General features: G+C 36.7%; 2 protein-coding genes across 2 annotated transcripts in view; one reads left to right on the forward strand and one right to left on the reverse strand.

Annotated features, from left to right (window-relative positions):
* The window catches only part of LOC134806957 (putative zinc finger protein 705EP), a 109,071-nt gene that overhangs the window by 35,957 nt on the left and 52,065 nt on the right, over positions 1-21,049 (reverse strand). The gene's annotated exons all lie outside the window — the stretch shown is intronic.
* On the forward strand, positions 4,643-12,037 carry DEFB130 (defensin, beta 130). Its single transcript, NM_001129784.1, has 2 exons — positions 4,643-4,700; positions 11,856-12,037. Exons 1-2 carry the CDS (start codon positions 4,643-4,645, stop codon positions 12,035-12,037), a joined length of 240 nt encoding a protein of 79 aa, NP_001123256.1.

The raw sequence follows: 21,049 nt of genomic DNA on the forward strand, positions 1-21,049 counted from the left end.
GAGTCAACAGGCAGATCAATTTTTCATGAATGAGGTCCATTCTGTTTTTCTGGCATTGGTATTAAGAATCTGGGCATTATTTTCAAGCCTGCTGCTTCTCTGAGAAGAATGGAAACAGGGTAAGTTAAAAACCACAAATCGATGTTCTTACTGAGATGGGATATTTTGCTAGAATTAGCACTCCCTAGATTGCTAAAAACCTTATGTTAGTTTTCAGAGTTCTAAAAAGCTTTATTTTGACAGTTGTTGCCAGTTTTTTAGTATATTTTATAAAGAGATAAAATTTTGAATATTTTTATTTCATTTTTGCTGATGTCACTACACCACAACCTTTTTATTATACTATTTGTACCATATAATTTATTCATTATACTATTATTATTACTTATTAGTCACAACAATTCCCAATATTAAAAATGAAGGACATTAAAATTCTGGGAATTTTAGTCAAGAGCATAATGGATTGAACCACATAAAACTGACATTTTTGAAACTGAAAAGAAATTATAGCTACAGTGGCACATTGTATTTTTCAAAAATGCATTTTCAAAAGTTGTAGTTTTCTAAAAATATGTATTCCATCCCACAAGAACTTTTTATAATGTAACATTGATAATCCTCCACTGAGAGGTGAAGTCTATGTTCCCTCTGCTTGATCTGAGGCAAACCTTTGTAACTGCCTTAACTAATAAATACAGTGCAGACGATGCTTTCTGACTTCTCAGGCTACATAATAAAAGGTTATATGACTTCTGTTTGTATCTCCCTCTCCAGAACCACTAGTTGAAAGATTGGAAATCTTAGCCAGAGCAATCAGGTAAGAGAAAGAAATAAAAGGCATCCAACTAGAAAGAGAGGAAGTCAAACTATCTCTCTTCACAGATGATATGACTCTATAATGAGAAAATTCCATAGTCTCTGCCCAAAGGCCATAGACCTGATAATCAGTAAAGTTTTGGGATGCAAAATCAATGTATAAAAAATCAATATCATTTCTATACACCAAGCTGTGAGCCACACCAAGAACAAAATCCCATTCATAACAGCTGGAAGAAAAAATAAAAATACCTAGGAATACAGCTAACCAGGATGATGAAAGATCTCTAAGTGAGAATTATAAAGCAATGCTGAAAGAAATCATGGATGACACAAACAAATGAAAAAACATTCTATGCTCATGGATAGGAAGAATCAATATTCTTAAAATGGCCATACTGCTCAAAGCAATTTACAGATTCAGTGCTATTCCTATCAAACTATCAATGACATGTTTACAGAGTTAGAAAAACTATTTTAAAATTCATATGAGACCAAAAAAAAAAAGAGTCTGATGAGTGAAAGTAACCCTAAGCAAAAAAGAACAACACTGGAGGCATCACACTACCTGACTTCAAACTATATGACAAAGCTGCAGAAACCAAAACAACATGGGACTGGTACAAAAGCAGACACATGGACCATCGGAACAGAATCTCTATTCCAGAGATAAAGATTGCTGTAACACAGAAATAAAGCTGCGCACCTATAACCATCTGCTCTTTGACAAAGTTGACAAAAATAAACAATGGGGAAAAGACTCCCTGTTCAATAAATGGTGCTGAGATAGCTGGCTAGCTATATGAAGAAGGATGAAACTGAATGCCTACCTTTCACCATATACAAAAAACTAACTCAAGATGGATTAAAGATTTCAATGTAAGACCTCAAACTATAAGAATTCTAGAAGAAAATCTAGGAAACATCATGTTCGACATTGGCCTTGGGAAATAATGCATGACTAAGTCCTCAAAAGCAACTGCAACAAAAAACAAAAATTGACAAGTGCAGCCGAATTAAACTAAAGAGCTTCTGCAGAGAAAAAAAAAAAAACTATTAACAGAGTAAACAGCAAACTACAGAATGGGAGGAAATATTTGCAAACCATGCATCTGACAAAAGTCTAATATCCAGAATCTCTAAGGAATTTAGGTCAACAAGCAAAAGTTAAAACCTTTATTTAAAAATTTGGAAAACATGGACATTTCTCAAAAGCAGACATACAGAGAGACACCCAACATATTTTTTTAAATGCCCAATATCACTAATAACTAGAGAAGTGCAAATCAAAACCACAATAAGATCCCCTCTCACACCAGTCAGAATAGATATAATTAAGTCAAAAAATAACAGACCCTGGTGAGGCTTTGGAGAAAAGGGAATGCTTATACACTGCTAGTGGAAATAGAAATTAGTTCAGCTATAGTGGAAAGTAGTCTGAAGATTTCTCAAAACACTTAAAATAGAAGCACTATTTGACACAGCAATCCCATTACTTAGTATATATCTAAAGGAATATCAATTATTCCACCATAAAGATACATGCATGTGTATGTTCATTGCAGCATTATTCACAATAGTAAAGACATGGAATCAACCTAGATGCCCATCAACAGTGGACTAGATAAAGAAAATGTGGCATATATGCACCATGGAATACTATGCAGCCATGAAAAATAAAAAATCATGTCCTTTGCAGCAGCATGGATGCAGCTGGAGGCCATTATTCTAACCAAATTAACACAGAAACAGAAAGCCAAATACCATATATTCTTACTTAAAAGTGGAAGCTATTGGGAGGCTGAGGCAGGCAGACCATGAGGTCAGGAGATTGAGACCATCCTAGCTAACATGGTGAAACCCTGTCTCTACTAAAAATACAAAAAATTAGCTGTGCATGGTGGCACACAGCTGTAGTCCCAGCTACTCAGGGGGCTGAGGCAGGAGAATCGCTTGGACCTAGGAGGCAGAGGTTGCAGTGAGCCGAGATCATGCCGCTGCCCTCCAGCCTGGGCAACAGAGCAAGATTCTGTCTCAAAAAAAAAAAAAAAAAAAAAGTGGAAGCTAAACACTGAATACACATGGACACAAAGAAGGGAACAACAGACACTAAGGCCTACCTGGGGGTGGAGGGTGGGAGGAGGGTGAGGATTGAAAATCTACCTATTGAGTAATATGCTGAATACCTGGGAAAATTATCTGTATACTAAACCCCCAGGACACACAATTTATCCATGTAACAAACCTGCGCATGAACCACTTGAATTAGTTACATAAACAAGAATGAGGGCATAAAAAAAAAAAAGACTTTACTTAGCACCTTTGTCAAAATCACTGAGCATGGATAAATATATATGATCTTACCCATATACAGACCATTCATATGATGGTCTTATCCTTGCCTCTCTATTATGTTCTGTTGAACTATGTCTCTCCTTATTCCAGTATCACAGTGTCTTCATTATTGTAGCTTTGTCTTGAAACAAGGTAGTCTAAATTCTCTGGCTTTGTTCTACTTTTCAAAAAATATTTTGAATATTAGTCTTTTGGGACATTTATGCAAACCTAAAATTATTAAGGCATAAATTATTAATGAAGAAATAAATTAGCAAATGCTCATAAATATACCAGCTAACATGAAAATGATCAAAAGTAGTCAAATAAAAGCTACATAAAAGTTATATTATATATGTATATAGAATTTTTCTAAAAAGACTGACACGATATATGAAAGTTTACAAATTTTAAAAAATATCAATTCAGGGAAATATGCCAATAAGAAATTGAACAGAAGGTAGATTTGTTTTGGGTAAGTTGGATTTTGGTCAATTGATTCTTGATTAAAGGCATGCTCTTAAGCTTTAAATATCTTGTTGCTATGTGGTGGGCTACGGTGAAAGGTTAGGGGAATCTCTTTAAGGTATAGGCTCAGAGTCTTTTGACAGGAGCTGCGCACTTTACTCTGTCTTTTATCTTTCAACTCTCCTGATCTTACTTGTCTTGTTGTATGAGATAATTATACAAAGGATCCATAACGATGAAAAAATATTTGTTTTCAATGTGAATTAAATGTATCCACCTTTCAGATGTGATTAAGAACACCTCAGGGCCGGCCGCAGTGGCTCACGCCTTGTAATCCCAGCACTTTGGGAGGCCGAGGCCGGCGGATCACGAGGTCAGGAGATGGAGACCATCCTGGCTAACACGGTGAAACCCCGTCTCTACTAAAAATACAAAAAGTTAGCCGGCCGTGGTGGCGGGCGCCTGTAGTCCCAGCTACTGGGGAGGCTGAGGTAGGAGAATGGCGTGAACCTGGGAGGCGGAGCTTGCAGTGAGCCGAGATCGCGCCACCGCACTCCAGCCTCCAGCGACAGAGCGAGACTCCGTCTCAAAAAAAATAGCTTTTCATAAATGGACCTTAGACAATACTCTTGTCCCTCTTGCAAAAAAAAAAAAAAAAACAGGGTATTATGGAAATGTTTCCTTACAAGCCCTAGGACTTTTGCAATAAGGATGTTCTGTACCCACATGGCTTTACTTCTTGGCCCCATTCAAAAAAGAAAATTAACTACAGGTATTAATTAACCTCTGGTGAAATTGAGAGCCATAGGAAAAGGAAAGGGTTAGCCATCTGGTTTCCTAAAATTAGGTTAATTTGTCACCAAATTTAGAGACCTTCGAGTTTGGAAATATTCCAACGGAAGCTGTTTTATTTCCTTTCTGTTAAGCTTCACTGAGCAAGAGGAACCTCAGGCCCCCAGAATTAAATAAAAGCCCCTGTGTTCCAGCAGCCCTGATCACTCACCTCTCTATTGGGCACTCAACCATGAAACTCCATTCCCTTATTTCTGTTCTCCTCCTCTTTGTGACTTTAATACCAAAAGGTAAGATGGTGAATGATTGTAGAAGTCTATTGGGACGCCTAGACCGGAGGAGGTCTACTGAGATAATTATACTGTGGCCATCCTAACTCAGACCCCAATTCACAGCCTTAGGAATTCAGAAATCCAACATGTTTATCTTCTTTGGTACTAATGAGGCCACAATTGAGAAGCAGGACAAGGAGTTCTTTCAACAGAAAATGGGGGTTCAAGAGCTCGATAATTAGAAAATGGGGCCGAAATAGAGTTAGGGGTATAGAAGCTTTGATATGTGATTTAAAGGTTAGTAAATAAAGCAAACAGCTATCATCAAGGCTTCACTCTCCAAAAAGGAGAGTGACAATGATAGTTCTCGGTTCAAACTCGGTAGTGAATGGAAGTGTTGTAGAGTCTATTGGTGAGCAATATTTGTGAAGGGTAGCAGTTAGGCAAATAAGACAGAGTTCAACAAGAAAATTTTGCATCTAATTATAAAAGACCAATAGAAATTTGGGAGCAAGGGAATTTGGAAAAGAATAAACAGTGGCATGAAGCTTTAATGGCAAAATTTTAAGCATAAGACAAACAGTACAGAAAACACTTCAGGACTCGTAGTTGCATCCTTAGGGTCCATGATTCAGAAGTTTAAATATCAAAATGTAGAATCAAACTGAAAAGGGAATAAAGAATCAAACATCTTCAGGGTGTTTCATCCAGATCCTGATAAGATATGATAAAATTATTATCTCCACTGTTAATAGTGGGATGTTCATATCCCAAAATAAAGTGTGTGGTCAATGAGCAAAGATCTCTTCCTCCCTTTATCTCTGAGATTATTTTTTAAATAATTTCAACTTATATTGTAGATTCAGGGGGTACATGTGCAGGTTTGTTATGTTGGTATATTTTGTGATGTGAGGTTTGGGGCATGATGGTAATCCCATCACTCAGGTAGTGAGCATAGTACCAAATAGTTTTTCAATCCTTGTTTTCCTCCCTCCCCACTCTAGTAGTCTCCAATGTCCCATCTTTATGTCCATGAGTACACAATGTTTAGCTCCCACTTATAAGTGAGAACATGCAGTATTTGGTTTTCTATTTCTGCATTAATTTGCAGTCCTCCAGATCATCCATGTTGCTACAAAGGATATGATTTTGTTCTTTTTTATGGCTTCATAGTATTCCATGGTCTATATGTACCACATTTTCTTTATCCAGTCCACCATTGATGAGCACCTGGGTTGATTCTTTGTCTTTACTATTGTGAGTAGTTCTGTGATGAACATAGGAGTGCAGGTATGTTTTGGGTAGAATTATTTGTTTTCTTTTGGACGATATACCCAGTAATGGAATTGCTGGGTGGAATGGTAGCTCTGTTTTAAGTTCTTTGAGAAATCTTCAGACTGCTTTCCACAGTGGCTGAACTAATTTACATTCCCACCAACAGTGTATAAGCACTCCTTTTCTCCACAGCCTCATCTTCATTTCTGTTATTTTTTGACTTTTTAATAATAGCCATTCTCACTGGTGTAAGATAGTTCTCATTGTGGTTTTGATTTGTATTTCTCTAATGATTAGTGATGTTGAGCTATTTTTCATGTTTGCTGGCTGCTTCTATGTCTTCTTTTGAGAAGAGTCTGTTCATGTTTTCATGTCTTTTCCCCCACTTTATTTGTTTTTTGCTTGTTGATTTAAATTCCCTGTAGATTCCGGATATTAAATTTTTGTCAGATGCAAAGTTAGCAAATATTTTCTCCCATTCTGTTGTTTTCTGTTTACCCTGTTAATAGTTTCTTTTTCTCTGTAGAAGCTCTTTAGTTTAATTCGGCTCTACTTGTCAACTTTTGTTTTTGTCGCAATTGCTTTTGAGTACTTAGTCATAAATTATTCCCCAAGGCCAATATCTAGAATGGTGTTTCTTAGGTTTTCTTCTAGGAGTCTTATAGTTTGAGGTCTTACATTTAAATATTTAATCCATCATGAGTTAATTTTTTGTATATGGTGAAAGATAGGCATCCAGTTTTATTCTTCTGCTTATGGCTGGCCAGCTATCCCAGCACCATTTATTGAACAGGGAGTCCTTTTCTCATTGCTTATTTTTATCAACTGTGTCAAAGAGCAGATGGTTATAAATGTGCAGCTTTATTTCTGGGTTCTCTATTCTGTTCCAGTGGTTCATGTGTCTGCTTTTGTACCAGTCCCATGCCGCTTTAGTTACTGTAGCCTTATAGTATAATTTGAAGTCAAGTAGGATGATGCCTCCAGTGTTGTTCTTTTCGCTTAGGATTATTTTGGTTGTCTGAGTTCTTTTACAGTTTCATATGAATTTTAGAATAGTTTTTTCTATTCTGTGAAAAATGTCATTGGTAGTTTGATAGGAATAGCACTGAATCTATAAATTGCTTTGTGCAGTATGGCCATTTTCACAATATTCATTCTTCCAGTCCACAGCAGGGAATATTTTTCTATTTGTGCCATCTGTGATTTCTTTCAGTAGTGATTTGTAGTGTCATTTGTAGAGATCTTTCACCTCCTTGGTTAAATGTATTCATGGGTATTTAATTTTTTGTGTGGCTATTGTAAATGGGATTGCATTCTTGACTTGGCTCTCGGGTTGAACATTATGGGTATATAGAAAGGCTACTGATCTTGTACATTGATTTTGCATCCTGAAACTTTACTAAAGTTGTCTATCAGGTCCAGGAGGCTTTGAAAGAATCTTTAGGGTTTCTTAAGTGTAGAATAATATCATCTATAAAAAGAGGTAATTTGATTTCTTCTTTTCCTATCTGGATGCCTTTTATTTCAAAAGGCTGATTGCTCTGGCTCATATTTCCAGTACTATGTTGAGTAGGATGGTGAGAGAGGGCACTCTTGTTTTGTTCCAGTTCTGAGATTCTTTTAAGTGAAATCAAAGCTACTCAATTGTTTGATCTTTACCTAATCTGTGGACATGTTGAGATTCACCTCACATATGATTGCCTCCTTCTGAAGGAGCTTATGCAATTCTCATTTGGTTCTCAGCTTTGGTCAGAAGATACAATTAAGGTCAGATACACTTGTAGTGACATCTGATGTGAAATTATATGATGGTAATAATTTCAAATTAAAATAAAATTTAGTGGCAGTTGTTTTTATTTTAGATAATAAAACCAATGTACAGATAAAGAATGTGATTTTACTCAGATCACATAGGTAGTAGCAACATTGCAGCTAAAAGCAAATCTCTTTAATCTGGGTCAATGTGGTTTTTAATCAATCCATAGGTGTAGATATGCATACAAAAATGATAACTCTGATTTCTGTCAGACTTTTTTCTCAAAATCTTCTAATTATATATTGAGGAAACTAAGGAGGTTTTCTGCTATATGTGACAACATGGATGAACTTGGAGGACATTATGCTAAATGAAGCAAGCCAGTCACAGAAGACAAATACTGCATGATTGCACTTATATGAGGTACCTAAAATAGTCAAACTCACAGAAACAAGTAGCAGAATACTGGTTTCCAGGGACTGGGGAGGGAGGAGGAAATAGGGAGTTGCTATTTAATGAGTATAAGTTTTCAGTTTTATTAGATGAATAAGCTCTAAATATCAACTGTACAATACTATATCTATAGCACTTAAAAATTTCTTAAGAAGGTAGATCTCACTTTAAGTGTTATTACCACAATAAAATAAACGATGAAGAACAAGAGGTTATTTGAGGTTGAAAGCTGAGTTAATCTCCCCACAGATACGAGAAGAATCCTTCAGAGGCCTGCCTTTCAAGCCGTGACATCTTCCTGGAGGAATAGAAATATCAGCCCTTCTTTGTTCCTTCCAAATCAGTTATACCAGGAAGAAGCATTAAATGAAGGTCCTATAATTCTGCACAGGAGGGAATCACTTTTGAATAGCCAGGTTTCTTGTGATCAGAGGATATTAAAACCATACGTAAAGGTCAAAATGCCTTACTTGTGCATATTGAGATGTTCTCGGACACATTATGAAGTGGGACTCAGAACACTCAGGTCGAAAAATAGGAATTTCATTATCAGTTTTGTATGGTCTCTTAGTACTAAATAGTTAATTGCTGAGCTGTCTATACAATTTAATAATACTGCACTCCAAAAATTCTGATCTTAATCTCTGCTGTGACTGTTGGGCATGTAGAATTTATCAGGTGTCTAGAAGCATTCTGATAATCTTAGAAATTTTATAACTCCTATGTAACTTTTATCTCATAAAATTTCTTTTAAGAAAAATTGAGGGGCTAGATCATGAAGAGTTTTGTTAAAGACATTTTTACCCCCAAAAAATCCAATTAAGTAAAAAAAATTATTGTTTTCATGAAAAAATTTCTCCAAAGTAATTACGTAGTCTGAAATATTAGTTTATCAGCTTAATGTCTGATGAATATTTAGTTATAGTTACTTGAATATATGTTTTTATATATCCTTATATTTATTCAAAAAAGAATCCATGGTATCCTATAAAAATTGGAATAGTTCATATAGATTTATATGTACACACAAACATACATATAAATGCTGCGAATATGAGTCTAAAGAGGTTAGAATGGCATAAATCTTGGATTGCTGCATTAGCTCTCTGAGAATTAAGAAAATTATAGCATTCTTCTTACACTGACTGTGGAGAATAACATAATATCTAAATACACGACATTGGACAGGAGCAGAAGACAGCTTGAACTCACATTATGTAGAGAAAAGGAAACTGCGCTTCTATTTTTTGACTGATAAAGTTCCAGGAAGAGCCTGTTCCATTTAAATCCTCTACATCACCCAAAAAAAAACTTTAAAGTTACTGACTCAATGAGTTCTAATGCTAAGAAAGTTATATCCTTTTAGAAAGTAGATGAATGCGCTATTAAGGGTCTTTTGCAGTGTGATTCTAAGTTCTTCTCACTGCATCCACGGAAATTAATGTTGTGATATAATATGAAGTGAACATCTAAATTGTTTCTTTTTCCAAAGGCACTTATTAAATATGCATCCTTTCCTCAACTGCCATGTGATATAACCATTATAACATATTAATGTCAAATAAATTCTAAAGTGTATTAGAGAGTGCCTCTCTTCTTTTGCTCTATATGTATATACTTCTGTCAATAAGTCTGAAAATAAATGTGAATATCTGGGAAGAAATTTTCTTCCTCATGAATGAGGAATATGAATCTGAATATGAATTAAGTAATTTAATCTTATCTTTTTGACTTAAACTAGCGCCCTTGGCATGACGATATGTCACAGTCATCAGTAAAAAGGGAGATTATAACTCTTTGGCTTCATGCTCAAAGCATACCTCTTTAAATTAAGCTTCCCATGTAGCAAGAAGCACATCACTGGCAGGATGAATTGTTCCACTCCTTTTGAGTGAAGCAAGGGACAGCTCCCAAATAGAGGAATTGGCACTATCTTAGGCTACATGCTGTGTCAGTAGGCTGAACTCTACAGTATAGTGGGTTACGCATCCTACTGAGAGGAAGTTCACTCTTTTGGCTTCAGCTGAAGATTCACATTCCACCTCATTTTGCATGGGATGCCTCTAAGTTCACATGCATAGGCCTCCTTGATGCCATACTCTGCCTCTTACTATATCTTTCCCAGTACTAATAACCCCCGATTTTAGCTTCATTTAAAAAGTCTGACAATGTTGCCAGATGTTAAATGTATGGATGAAGTTATCAGGGAAAAGACCAACAGCTAGCAACAGGTCTGCTATGCTTCTCAGCATGAAGCCTGTGTTCTGTGTAGACAATGCAGTTGAACCAGCGCCTTCCACAACTGGCTGGGGAGACTTCAGGTCTCTCTCTGAAAGGCAGCCACTTTCTCTTCCACAATAGTCTTGGAAAAAAGAGAGAATATTACAAGATATTACCCAACTCCCCCATCATGATATTCTCTTGGTGCACAGAAACCCTGAGTTTATGAACTGCTAGTCTGATAGTAGAGTATAATACCAGACTGCACTAGGTTGAAGCTTCTAACAAGAGTGGAAGACAATCTTGCATAGGTTATGAGCACTCAGTTCCAAAAGGCTGCATTGGTTTTTCTGGCTATGGATTTATTTCTACAGAATAGAGAAACAATAATGATAGCCTAGTTTAAATACAAAACAATAACAAACAACAACAAAAAGATTGAGAGCTGAAAAGGCCACCAAACAGTTATTCATCTACAGAAGCAAAGAAGCCAGAGGTAGTATTTTAGAGGACAGTAAAAACAAAATAAGATCCAGGTGTGTTAACAGGATGGTTCAGGAACTAATGTCTGTTAATGAACATCAGCAAAAGTGTTTTTCTTATATAACATCTGCAGTGATATACAGTAGGAAAAATAAACTATGGTTGTGCTGAGAAGGCAAGAGAAAGGATAGTAAGCATAGAGAAAACTACTGAATTAGAGCACACCCTTAGCCATATGCTTCTCAACAACCAGATGAATTAAGAGAACATGTGGATACACTTAAGGGAAAATACCTTTTAGCTCTGTGAGTAATTCTCTCCAGGTGTCTGTCTATCTATCTATCTATCTATCTATCTATCTATCTATCTATCTATCTTTCTATCTATCCATTCCTCCATCTATCTATGAGGTATTGAGCAACATAGGAAAGGTATTTCTTGCATAGTCCTGAAATGAGGAAATTAGTTTAGATAAAATCTAAAGGATTGATAGGCTTTCTATGAAAGGAGATGAAGATATGAACATGAACCATTTGATAGGGATGATGTATGCACAGATGGGAATTTGGAGGGACACATACTTCCTTTGAAACTGTTTCTTAGTGGTGGCATTGTTGGTGTTTGGTGCAAGACAATTCCTTAGGTGAAAAATTTAGCAATGCTGTGCTATCTGCTAAATACCAAAGACACCTTCCCTAGGCATGGTGGCAAGAACAAATGGTCCCACACATTTCAAAATGTACTGCACTAGGGGAGGACAGTCCCTTTAAAGAATTTTAGAAATTGGCTTATTTCCTCCAGGGTGTATATAATCTACAATCTTAGCTCCCTTCCCATAAAAAGGCACTATTTCTGTCTACGGGTCTGATCCTTTCATATAGACAATGTTTTCTTTCCTATCCCAAAGCCATTCTTCTGGGGGTTTATTATTTTATGTATATTTTCAATAGTGAATTAATGATGTTCTTAAATCTCTTCCTGTGTAGGAAAGACTGGCGTTATTCCAGGACAAAAACAGTGTATTGCTTTGAAAGGGGTGTGCAGAGACAAACTATGCAGCACACTAGATGATACCATTGGTATATGTAACGAAGGAAAAAAATGTTGTAGAAGGTGGTGGATACTTGAGCCCTATCCAACTCCGGTTCCCAAAGGAAAATCTCCTTAGGTGGGAGCAAACGTTAAGTCCTTTGAACTCCAGAATGGATGGATAAATTTTGCATACTCCTGTTTAACCCAATTTCTTATTCTTCCTTGACTGGAAATAAATGTTGTCCTAATCCCACGTGTACTGACTGCCTCCTGGAGCATTTCTTCTTGATGCACATGCAAGCCTCTTAAGAACTATAAGAATAAAATAAATAACAGAAGAATCGCATACCCTATAGGTACTTATAAAAAATATGTTTCTAAGAAAAAAAAGATAAAAATGTTAAATATGTAGAACAATAAGAATATGAAGTATCAGTAGGCAGTGTTTGATTATTTGAAGTGCAATGTCAGTCTGCTTCCTCATCCAGTTCTGAACAAATATCATTTTCATTACTAATAGAGACCTACTTAGATAATATGGGTTAAAGCCTGCTAATCATGTGACCTTGCTAACATTGCACCTGAGAATTAGGCACATGACCATTCCAGTCATTCCAGCACTTGAAGCAGGTCTCCCCTCTACTGCCCCCTGCCCCTAGAGAAGTAGAAAAGAAGACCTGCTTTCTACAAGTAGGCTCACTAGGAGGAGCTGTAGAGCTGAAGACTTGCTAACTCAGCATGCCTGGTTAGTTCTTTCCAAACTCTCCATCAGATAACTCCATTTCCTGGGGCCAAGAAAATTAAAGGGCAGGGAGGATACCAGGAGTATGACATGGCATGAGTGTCACAAAGATGGAAAACATCTAGAATGAGGCCAAATTACCCCACAAACAAAATTCAAGAGTTTGTATTTTTTTAACCACAAAGCTATTCGTTCCCTGATTTGTCAATGAATCAGGGGAGGATGGGTTATCTCCCTATGCAGAGGAGATGTCAGGAGTCTATTAAAATAACGCTAATCTCATCTTCATGGATCTGTTTCTTCAATACTAGTCATTACTTTTTCTATGTCTTCTCAGAATCCCTCATGAACGGCATATAACTCTGAGATCAGATTCTAAGCTAATCTCAGAATAATACACTAATACAATTTTTACCATATACATTTTACACAGCTGAAAATTTACATCTTCTCTTCTTTGTCATCTTAAGTTATGTGCCACTACATTATCCAGTGTAGCACATTAGAGATTCTTTGATAATTAAATGACATTAAGAGACTTTAAAAGTCATAAATACCCTCCTATATTAAAATGCTAAAAAAGAAAAATTTCCCACATTTGAATATAAACAAGTGTTCTTATAAAATTTCTAGGCATAAATTGAAGTTCAAAGATTGAATCTCTTCAATCTCTATGTTAAAGCACAAAGACATTAGAATCCAAATGAATTACTGCCTAAAATGAAATTATCTTCCCCTTGTTAAGTACAAATTTTTCTATTAAATGTAAGCAAAAAAAAAAAAATCACTCATTCCTTATTCTCCATCTTAGTGAATTAGTGAAAGTTTCTTCAGAGACTTGACATTGAATTAATATAACATCTCAACTCACTGAAGCAAAAAGAACATTTTTTTTTTTTTTTTTTCGAGATGGAGTCTCGCTCCGTCACCCAGGCTGGAGTGCAGTGGCGCGATCTCAGCTCACTGCAAGTTCCACCTCCCGGGTTCCCGCCATTCTCCTGCCTCAGCCTCCCAAGTAGCTGGGACTACAAGCGCCTGCCACCACGCCTGGCTAATTTTTTGTATTTTTAGTAGAGACGGGGTTTCACCGTGTTAGCCAGGATTGTCTCGATCTCCTGACCTCGTGATCCGACCGCCTCGCCCTCCCAAAGTGCTGGGATTACAAGCGTGAGCCACCGCGCCTGGACAGAACGTTTTTTTATCTCTGAGCAAGAAGAAAAAACAGCTAAGGGAAATGAAAAAGATAAGGAACAAAAAGAATCAGTCCAGAAAATCTAATTTCTTTTTTTTTTAAGTGAGAGAAAGTTTATTAAGAAAGCAAAGGAATAAAAGAATGGCTATTCCATAGGCAGAGGAGCCTCTAATTTCTAATTCTGATTGTTTTTCTTAATTTTCTTTCTGATGATACTCTCGATTTTACCATACAATATTGCCATTTAATAAAGAAGTTCAGGGACAGACAATAAAATATAAAGTAGAGCAATGTGTCTGATCTCCAGAACTGTCAACATTTTGAGAAGAACAGTTTTTTTTTTGCTGTGGGGAGCTTTCCTTTATATTGTAGGATGTTTAGCAGCCTCTCTTGCCTCTAAAACATTTCTCCCACCTGTGAGCAAAAAATAAATAAATAAACAAACAAACAAATAAAAATCTCTACACATTACTAAAAGTTCTCTGAGGGCAACATTGTCCCTAGTTGAAAACCACTATAGTAAAGAAATTATCAGTTAAAGTTGAAAGTAAATAGGAGTTAGAAAATTCACTCAAGTAGAGACCTTTGCCTGTAAACTTTCGAAAAGAAAGACAGCTTCACTTATAAAATAATAGATCAGAAAAGTCTTCTGACAATCCAAAGATGAATTATGTCTCTTTATCTGAAAGATATAGATCTAGAGATAACCCCTTTGTTTTTTTTACTGCTGTGCTTGTTGTTATAAATACCTGACCATATCTTAACCATTGAGATTTTAGGGCAATGTTGCTCTGATATCTCATCCAGAGGTGCAGAAATCCACATTTTAGGGACATTTAAAAGATTTCTGGGGAAAGGCTGTCTGTGCCTTTTGATAATAAGACTGGGTGAATTACATGCAATCTGTTGGAGTACTTGACTATATCTTCTGGAGAAGGCCATGTTTACTGTATACAATGATATGATTCTGTGCATGGAACATATTATATTGATACTAATTTATGAAGGCATAGTTGATAAACCCCAAAGGAGTTAATTTTATTGTTATATAAAGGCAAAGGCAGGCTGGACACAGTGGCTCACACCTGTAATCCCAACACTTTGGGAGGCCGAGGTCAGGAGTTCAAGACCAGCCTGGCCAACATGGCAAAACCCCGTCTCTACTAAAAATACAAAAATTAGCCAGGCATGGTGGTGGGTGCCTGTAATCCCAGCTACTCAGGAAGCTGAGGCAGGAGAATCGCTTGAACCCAGGAGGCAGAGGTTGCAGTGAGCCGAGATTGTGCCACTGTACTCGAGCCTGGGCGACAGAGCAAGACTCCATCTCAAAAAAAAAAAAAAAGACAAAGGCAATACTATATATCATGAAAGCTTGAGATACTCTCAGACCTTTGCCAGTTGTACATTTAGAAGTTCGTTTTGTTCTTTCTATCTTTCTGGAAAATTTGATATGATCAAGACAATAGAGTTTCCGAATAAATGGCAAGTCACAAAAATACTTGAAAATAGTCCAAGTAAAATGGATTTTACTATCACTAGAAAAAGATTGCAATTTCCATATTCAAAATACAAAATAAAATATTTTTGCTGCTGTAAGAACCATAACTCATATAACCTTGAAAGGTTTTTATATTAGATGTAAAGTAGTATGACACCCAATGATAGACTGTGATGGGTTAAAGAGCAATACTATGAACACTAAAGCAACTGTTAAATAACACAACAGTTTAATAACAAAAAAAAAATTGAATAATCACAATGACCCAACTACTTGAAAAAAAGAAGAAAAAGAAATCAAAGAACAAATGAAACAGAACATCTGTAAGATGGCTAAGTAGAAGGTCCCCAGCCTTCATCCACCCACAGAACACTGATTTGGCAACCATCCATGGATAAAATGTCTTTGTGGGAACATCAGGACCCAGTCAGGAGGTCATGACAACCCACTAGAGCCCAAGACCAAGGAAAACTGCTTTGAGAAGGCAGGCCCATGCCCCTGGGAGTAGGCTCACCAATCAAAGACCTGGCCATGAACACAGAAACACCGCCATCTGCCTGTGGACCCTGCTGCAGCCCTGCTTACATGTGGTTCCAGATGCAGCCTCATAAGTCATTCCCAAAAGTCATTCAGGAGCAGGTTGTTTAATTTCCATGTAATTGTATGGTTTTTAGTGATTTTCCTAATATTTATTTCTATTTTTATTGGGATGCGGTCAGAGAGTGTGGTTGGTATAATTTCAAGTTTTTTGAATTTGCTGAATATTGTTTTATGGCCAATCACATGGTTGATTTTAGAGTGTGTACCATGTGCAGATGAGAAGAATGTGTATTCTGTTGTTGGGTGGACTGTTCTGTAGATGTCTTTTAGGTCCATTTGGTCAAGTGTTGAGTTAGGGCCTAAATATCTTTGTTAGTTTTCTCTCTCAATGATCTGTCGAATGCTGTCAGTGAGGTGTTGAAGTCTCCCACTACTACTGTGTGGTTATCTAAGTCTTTTTGTAGGTCCCTAATAACTTGTTTTATGAATTTGCGCACACTTGTCTTGGGTGCATATATATTTAAGATAGCTAAGTCTTCTTGTTGAATTGAACCCTTTACCATTATGTAATGCCTTTCTTTGTCTATTTCTATCTTTGTTGGCTTAAAGTCTGTTTTGTCGGAAATTAGAATGGCAACCCCTGCTTTTTTGTTTCCCATTTGCTTGGCAGATCTTTCTTTGAGCCTTTACTTTGAGCCTATGAGTGATGGGCTCACATGCAATGACACTGAAGACAGCATACAGTTGGGGCTTGCTTCTTTATCCAACTTGCCACTTTGTGCCTTTTAAGTAGGGCATTTAGTCCATTTATGTTCAAGGTTAATATTGCTATGTGTGGAGTTGATCCTGTTATTGTGTTGTTAGCTGGTTATTATGCAGACTTCATTGTGTGTTGCTCTATAGTGTCAATATCTATGTAATTAATTGTGTTTTGTGGTGGCTGGTACTCTTTCTTTTCCATATTTAGCACTCCCTTAAGGACCTCTGCCCTTAAGGCATGTCTGATGGTAACAAATTTCCTTAGCATTTGCTTGTCTGAAAAGGATTTTATTTCTCCTTTGCTTATAAAGTTTAGTTTAGATGGATATAAAATTCTTGGTTGGGATTTCTTGTCTTTAAGAATGCTGAATGTAGGCCCACAATCTCTTCTGGCTTATAGGGTTTCAGCTTAACAGTCCACTGTTAGCCTAATGGGATTCCCTTTGTGGGTTACCTGCTCCTTTTCTCTAGCTGCCTTTAATACTTTTTCTTTCATGTCGACCTTGGAGAACCTGATGACATATGTCTAGGGGATGGTTGTCTTGTGTAGTATCTTGCAGGGGTTCTCTGCATTTCCTAAATTTGAATCAACCTCTCTAGTGAGGTTGGGGAAATTTTTATGGAAGATATCCTCAAATATGTTTCCCAAGTTGTTTGCTTTCTCTCCTGCTCTTTCAGGGATGCCAGTGAGTCATATATCTGGTCGCTTTACATAATTCCATATTTCTCAGAGGTTTGTTCATCTTTTTGAATCCTTTTTTCTTTATTTTTGTCTAACTGAACAAGTCTTCAATTTCTGAGATTCTTCCCTCAGCATGGCCTATTTTTTTATTATTATTATACTTTAAGTTCTAGGGTACATGTGCACAATGCGCAGGTTTGTTACATATGTATACATGTGCCATGCTGGTGTGCTGCACCCATTAACTCGTAATTTACACTAGGTATATCTCCTAATGCTATCCCTCCCCCCTCCCACTACCCCATAACAGGCATCAGTGTGTGATGTTCCCCTTCCTGTGTCCAAGTGATCTCATTGTTGAATTCCCACCTATGAGTGAGAACATGCGGTGTTTGGTTTTCTGTCCTTGGGATAGTTTGCTGAGAATGATGGTTTCCAGCTTCATCCATGTCCCTACAAAGGACATGGAATCATCCTTTTCTTATGGCTGCATAATATTCCATGGTGTATGTGTGCCACATTTTCTTAATCCAGTCTATCACTGATGGGCATTTGGGTTGGTTCCAAGTCTTGCTATTGCGAATAGTGCTGCAATAAACATACGTGTGCATCACCATGGCCTATTTTGCTGTTAATACCTGTGATTGTATGATTAAATTCTCATAGAGAGTTTTTCATATCTATCAGATCAGTTTTGTTCTTTCTTAAAAGGGCTATTTTGTCTTTCAACTCATATCATTTTATTAGATTCCTTAGATTCCTTGAATGTGGTTTCAACTGTCTCCTGAATCTCAATGATCTTCATTCCTATCCTGATTCTAAATTATATGTCTGTCATTTCAGCCCAGTTAAGAACCATTGCTAAGGAACTACTGCAGTCCCTTGAAGGTAAGAAGACACTCTGGCTTTTTGAGTTGCCAGAGTTCTTGTGCTGCTTCTTTTTAATCTGTGTAGACTGATGTTTCTTTAATCTTTGGTGTCGCTGTCTGTATTAATCTGTTCTCCAGCTGGTAATAAAGACATACCAGAGACTGGGTAATTTATAAGGAAAGAGGTTTAATTTGCTCACAATTCCACATTGTTAGGGTGGGGAGGCCTAACAATCATGGCAAATGAGGAGCAAAATTACGTCTTACGTGGTGTCAAGCAAGAGAGCTTGTGCAGGGGAATTCCCATTTATAAAATCATCAGATCTCATGAGAGCTCACTCATGGGGGAAGCACCCCATGATTAAGTTATCTCCATCTGGTCCTGCCCTTGACACATGGGGATTTATTCAAGGTGACATTTGGGTGGGGACACAGAGCCAAACCATATCACTGTCATTTGGATGGGGTTTTTGCTCTTATATTCTTTGACACCTTTGACGGTTTGATTGTGGAATAAGGTGGGTTCCGTTGACTGGCTTCATTTCTGGGAAACTTCTGGGGGCCAAGGCTCAGCTCATTACTCTGGGGCTGTGTGCCCTAATCCTGGGAAGCTGGTACCAGGCTCCTGGCTTTGTTCTCTTGTCCCTTGAGGTGAGAAACCTGCTGCACTTGACATTGGACATTTTAAGCTCTAACTTAAAGTTCTAATTTGAGTTCTAACTGCAAAAGCACAGACAATGCAAGCAAAAATAGACAAATTTGATTATAATCAAAATAAAAAGCTTATGCACACCAAAGAAAACAATTAAAGAGACAGTCTACAGATTGGGAGAAAATATTTGCAAGCCATACATCTGATAAGGGGTTAATAGACAAAATTTATAAGGAACTCAAACAACTCTACAGAAAGAAAACAAATAGTCCAATTAAAAAATGGGCATGGGAGGTGAATAGACATTTCTCAAAGAAGACATACAAATGACCAATAAACATATGAAAAAGTGTTCAACCTCACTAATCATTAGGGAAATGGAAATTAAAACCACAATGAGATATCACCTCACACCTGCTAGAATGGCTACTACAGAAAAGAGGAAATGTAACAGGTGTGGGAGAGGATGTGTAGAAAAGGGAACACTTGCACACTGTTGTAGGAATGTAAATTAGTGTAGCCATTATGGAAAACTTATAAGTTTCTGAACAAAAATAAAAATAAAATTACATATGACCTAGCAATCTCACGTCTGGGTATTTACTGAAAAGACTTGAAATTTGTATATTGAAGAGATGTCTGCATTTCCATGTTCATTGCAGCACTTTTTGCAATAGTCAAGTTTTGGAATCAACCTAAGTGTCTATCAACAGATAAATGGATAAAGAAAATATAGTATATATACACAGTAGAATACTATTCTACCTTAAAGAAAAGAAACTCTTTTATTTGCAGCAACAAAGATGGAATTGGAGAACATTAGGCTAAGTGAAATAAGCCTGCCACAGAAAGACAAATATTACATGTTTCACTTATTTGTGGAATCTAAAACAATCAAACTCAAATAAGCAGAGAGTAGAACAGTGGTTACCAGAGGCTGGGGATGGTAAAGGGATGAGGATATCATGGTCAAACAGTACAAAGCCTCAACTGGACAGGAGAATAAGGTTTCTTTAAGATATACTGCACAGCATGGTGAATATAGTAAAAAATGTATTATACATTTCAAAATTGCCAAAAGAATATATTTCAACCATTCTCAAGGCAAAAAAATAATGATTTTAGGTGATTGGTGTGTGAATTACCATGATCTAATTATTCCACATTGAATTCATAAATCATAACATCACTTTGTACCCAATAAATAAGACAACTATAATTTATCAATTTATAATTAATAATTTGTTAATAAATAAGATAACAGGCAAAAGATTTGAGTACACATTTCACCAAAGAAAATATGTGAATGGGTGTAAACAGATGAAAAGATTATCAGAATCATTAGTCATTAGTGAAATGCAAATTAAAACCACAATGAGAAGCCACTTAACACACACTAGAATAACTATAATAAAAATGACCAGTGATAAAATATGTCCATGAAGATGTGGCTAAATGAGGGCCCTTTACAATGCTGATGGAAATATAAAATAGTATCACCGCTTTGGAAAATAGTTTGGCCTTTTCTTAAAACTGATAAATATGAATATATCATGCAATTTAATGATACTATTCTTAGGTTTCTATCCCATATATTAGTATATGGATAAACAAAATGTACTATATCTATACAGAGAAATACTATTTCATAATAAAAAAGAACAAATACTAATAGATGATACATCATGGATGAACTTCCACAACATTATGCTGCATGAAAAAAGCCAGTGAATGAGTTTATATATAACCCCCACACTCCCAGTCTTCAGATTAAAATGTAGCCCCAGCTGACAGCTTTTGTCTGCAACCTCAACACAGACCTTTAGCCAAAAGCACCCAGTTAAGCCTCATCCCACAGAAACTTGTGATAATCAGTTTGTTGTTTTAAGCCACTACATTTTGGAAAACCTTGTTATGCAACAATAACTAATACACTACCCCTGTGAAATTTCTATATTGTGCCTATTCTCTTTCATAAAATGTGTTGAGTAATCACCTAGCTCAATCTGTAATCTCAATTATTCTTAAGAAATAGGAATTATCACACTTTGGGAGGCCGAGGCGGGTGGATCACAAGATCAGGAGATCGAGACCATCCTGGCTAACAGGAGGAAACCCCATCTCTACTAAAAAATACCAAAAAAAATAGCCGGGCGTGGTGGCGGGCGCCTGTAGTCCCAGCTACTTGGGAGGTTGAGGCAGGAGAATGGCGTG

The sequence above is a fragment of the Pan troglodytes genome, chromosome 9, assembly GCF_028858775.2.
Source record: "Pan troglodytes isolate AG18354 chromosome 9, NHGRI_mPanTro3-v2.0_pri, whole genome shotgun sequence".
Classification (NCBI taxonomy): Eukaryota; Metazoa; Chordata; class Mammalia; order Primates; family Hominidae; genus Pan; species Pan troglodytes.